The sequence below is a fragment of the Buceros rhinoceros genome, unplaced genomic scaffold (assembly GCF_000710305.1).
Source record: "Buceros rhinoceros silvestris isolate BGI_N320 unplaced genomic scaffold, ASM71030v1 scaffold12276, whole genome shotgun sequence".
Lineage (NCBI taxonomy): Eukaryota > Metazoa > Chordata > Aves > Bucerotiformes > Bucerotidae > Buceros > Buceros rhinoceros.
The window spans coordinates 5,535-9,287 of record NW_010419364.1 but is presented as its reverse complement, the minus strand read 5'-3'; the positions used below and the strand labels follow the sequence as shown (position 1 = coordinate 9,287).

General features: G+C 50.7%; 1 protein-coding gene across 1 annotated transcript in view; it reads left to right on the top strand.

Annotated features, from left to right (window-relative positions):
- Positions 1 to 3,753, top strand: part of LOC104495854 (Golgi integral membrane protein 4-like) — a 25,789-nt gene that overhangs the window by 20,660 nt on the left and 1,376 nt on the right. The window contains exons 10-13 of the mRNA XM_010138887.1: positions 421 to 629; positions 1,836 to 1,903; positions 2,208 to 2,306; positions 3,664 to 3,735. Of these exons, the coding sequence (XP_010137189.1) occupies positions 421 to 629; positions 1,836 to 1,903; positions 2,208 to 2,306; positions 3,664 to 3,735 (448 nt within the window). The remainder of the gene's footprint in view (positions 1 to 420; positions 630 to 1,835; positions 1,904 to 2,207; positions 2,307 to 3,663; positions 3,736 to 3,753) is intronic.

The following is a 3,753-nucleotide window of genomic DNA, read 5'->3' as shown; positions in this document are numbered from 1 at the left end:
AAAAAATAGCAAAACGCTATGGGAGTGTTTCCTCTCCGCTGGTTCTGTTCTCGCTGTCTGGGGTTGCACAGGTACGTGCTGTGGAAGTGGTGTGTAAACTGGTGCTGGTTTGAGAACCCATCCCCGCTGCGAGGCTTCGTAAAGAGCTTGTAACCTTCAAAAAAGTTACCAGACACGGAAACTGTCAGTTCTGTGTGGCAGCTTTCCTGTTGGTTTTTAAATGTTTTGTCTCCTTATAGGCCAAAATTCTACAGTTTTCCTTTTGCAGCATCTTCACTTTAAGTTGGAACAGTACAGAGGACTTAGGGGGGTTGTGTGGTTTCCAACACTTCGATTGGTGCTATTATAAAATAGCATTATGAACCATCTCTAGATACTCTGAGTCAGGGGGGTCTGTTTTGTTCTGCACCCTTGTTGCAGCTGGAAGGACATAGTTAACAAAGTGAATGCCCGGATGGATGAGGAGCAAGCGCACGGTTACCCAAAGAGCCTTGATTTCGACCCCAAGCCTGGGCAGGAGGTGCAGCAAGGCAGCCCACGGCCACCCGCTCGGAAGGGAGGGGAAGAGCATCAAACAGCTGAGCAGGAAGGCAAGAAGGAAAGGGCGGATGATGAGGAACTCGCGATGGGTATGGTTTCCCTAATCGTGCACTGTACCGTACGAATTTATTGTGAATCGAGGTGGGGAGTGAGAAAAGCCTCAGGGAAAATCTTAAACCCTTGAAAAATTCTTGTGCTTTTATTGTCCTTGGTGAAATGAAAAGCCTGGACAGTTTTCTGGTTTTGATCCCTGTTGTCCTGTGTCCTCACACATGTCCAAGGTAGTGGACTCAAAATCTGTGTAAGTGAAGTCAATTCTTCTTTCCCGTGGGAGCAATGGGGAAAATGTCACTTTTTTTTTTTTGCAAGGCTTGGCAGTGCTGGCTTAATGGTTGGACTCGATGCTCTTAAAGGTCTTTTCCAACCTAAGCAATTCTGTGATTCAATCTCCTGTAGAAATCGATTTAATTTTTTTTTAGAATTGGGTTTTGTAACTTACTCAAGGCAGAAAATTTCCCAACTGTCCTCAAGGGGCTAAAAGCAAATAAATTCAAGGACAGTTAGTTGTATTTGTCAGTCAGCCAACAGAGCACCTACAGCTATTTTAAAGTCTAGTAAGTAACTCGTGTAGCTGCTGTTTGGTGTTTTGCTGACCTGATTTTCAGCCAGTCCCCTTGGAGGAAGCGAACTAATTGGTTCACATCACACTGAATTCTACCCTGAAAAGAAAAGGCTCATGGCAGGCGTAAGGGAGCGTGAGGACCAATAGCCCTTGACCTCCGTGTCCTAACTGGAATTAAGCACCGAAGGAATGACTCGGCTCCCTTCTTGTCAGCAGAGGGGAAGGTGGCTTTGACCAGACGTGGTCTGGTTTGGCTCCCGGCGACGGTCTGACTGGCTGCGTGCCTGGGTTGCTGCTGTGGATGCTGCCCACGCTTAGCAGTGGCTTGAGGCACCTTAATATAGGTTAGGGGCTGGGTTCAGAGCTGGTTTTTGATGTGTTCCGTTCAGTCAGGTATGGGCATGCTTCGACATATGCCCCCACCTCGGGGACAAGGCAGCGGTTTTGGCAGCTGTAGGAACATAGTGTGGCTTTGCCCTGAACTCTTGCAAGTGGTGTTGAAGAAGTGATCCTCTGAGAACAGGCGCAGTGTTTCTGCCTCACACTGCAGGCAGGTCAAGACAAATCCCTGCTTGGCGTAGAGTTCAGGCAGCTGCTCCCCAGCAGTGGGAATCTAGACTGGTGGCACAGATTTTTGAGAGAGTTCACTGGTAACTGTCCCTGTTCCTTGCAGACGCAGGAGTGATTGAGAGAGAGGAGAACCTGCATCCTCGGAAAGAGGCCGTCATCCAGCAACCACTGGTAGGCAATGCTGGAGTGCTGTCCTCTGGTGCAGCCCTGTCTCCAAATAATCCAGCTGTGTCCCATTGAAGGTGATGCTTTCCCAGAAGTTCCTGTAACATGCAACTCCCAGCCCCTCAGTTCTGGAGGGATTTAGAGGGATGACGAAGACTGGGGGGTTTGTTTTTAGAACCACTAAAGTGTTTGAGGAGAGGTGTGACTGAAGCTACAAACCAGCACTTCCTGCCTGCTGGCAAGGGCAGAAGCTGCCTGTCTCCCAAGGAGATGTCCTGCCTGGTATTCACAAGGGGCTTTTCTTGTCCAGATGCCAGATGATGCAGCAGATCCTGCCCAGGATCCCAATAACCAAGGTGAGGATGAGTTTGAGGAAGCTGAGCTGGAGAGACCTGACTTTGAAGAGAAGGTGGGAGCTTTGGAGAAGTTCAAGGAGCCTGGCGTGAAAGAAGAGTCTAAGGAGAAGCCACTGAAGGTGACTGACATGAGGGCAATCAGCAGGGGCCAGGGAGAGATCACCAGCTGTGAAGTGAGGGGAGGCAGAGAGCTTAAGGACTCCAGTTCCTGGATGGATCCTGAATGGATCCATAATCCCCAGGCAAGGATACAACAGGCAGGAGAAACCTCCTCCTGAGTGAGAATCTGGGTTGGTCAGGACCAGAACTTGTCCTCTCTGCTTGTTGAAGTCAGCTCTAGCATTTGCAGCACCCGCGTGGCTGAAGAGACCCTGGACAGGAGCTGGCTGACTCTGCAGCGATGACCGCAGAGATCCGTGTCTTTGCAAGCGCTTAAGGGACCAAAACCAGAGAGAGTAATCTGCGCCTGTGCTCAGGGTCTGGGCAGGGCAGCCGTTGCTGGTCCTGGGGTGGGCGTGCAGCAGACTCTTGGCAGCAGGGACAACACGTGAGACCTCTGCCTCCCTCTCTGTCTGCTTGCAGATGGAATCCATTTAATTTGCAAAGTGCTTCTTGCTGTCTGGAGCCAGACTCCGCGCCAGGGAAATGTTAGCTTGTTTTGACAAGCAGCTGAGTGTTGCTTGTTTTGAAAAGGAGTGTTTTATCTGTCAGGCTCTAAAATCATGATTAATAGTGAGGTTTAAAAAGAAAAAAAAAGCTGAAATCTAGGCCATTGAAATCAAAGGAGAGAGGTTCTGGCACCAACAGAGCAACACCTCCTTAAGATTACTGAAAATGTGGAAAGCATTAGTGACATAAATACCTGACTTTCAGACAGGGCTGGGCTGTGCTCCCTAAAGGTCTCCCCTAAATAACCACTTGTAGATTCTCTGCAGTCCTGAGACTTGGTGCAACAGCAGCCTGTGCAAGAGGCCACTCTCCGCAGTGGGAGGAGCTGGGCACTGCTGCCAGCAGGTGGGAAGGGAGGCTGGATGGAGAAAGCACAGATGGAGTTTGGGTTGGCTCGCTGTCCCTCTGCTGGCCCCTGGTTCCTGGTCTGCAGCCCAGTCTTCCAGACCTGGGGCTCTGTTGCAAGAGAGCTGTGTCCCTGGCAGGGAGTGGAAGTAGGCTGGGGCACTGTCCACAGCGTCTGACCTTCTGTGTTTTTCAGGATGCTGGCAGACCTGCCAAGCCTGGGGAAGACCCAGTGGATGACTATCAAGATGATCAGGAGCAAGAAAGCCCCTGGTTCCTGGTCTGCAGCCCAGTCTTCCAGACCTGGGGCTCTGTTGCAAGAGAGCTGTGTCCCTGGCAGGGAGTGGAAGTAGGCTGGGGCACTGTCCACAGCGTCTGACCTTCTGTGTTTTTCAGGATGCTGGCAGACCTGCCAAGCCTGGGGAAGACCCAGTGGATGACTATCAAGATGATCAGGAGCAAGAAATTGTACGACACCAAGGTTCT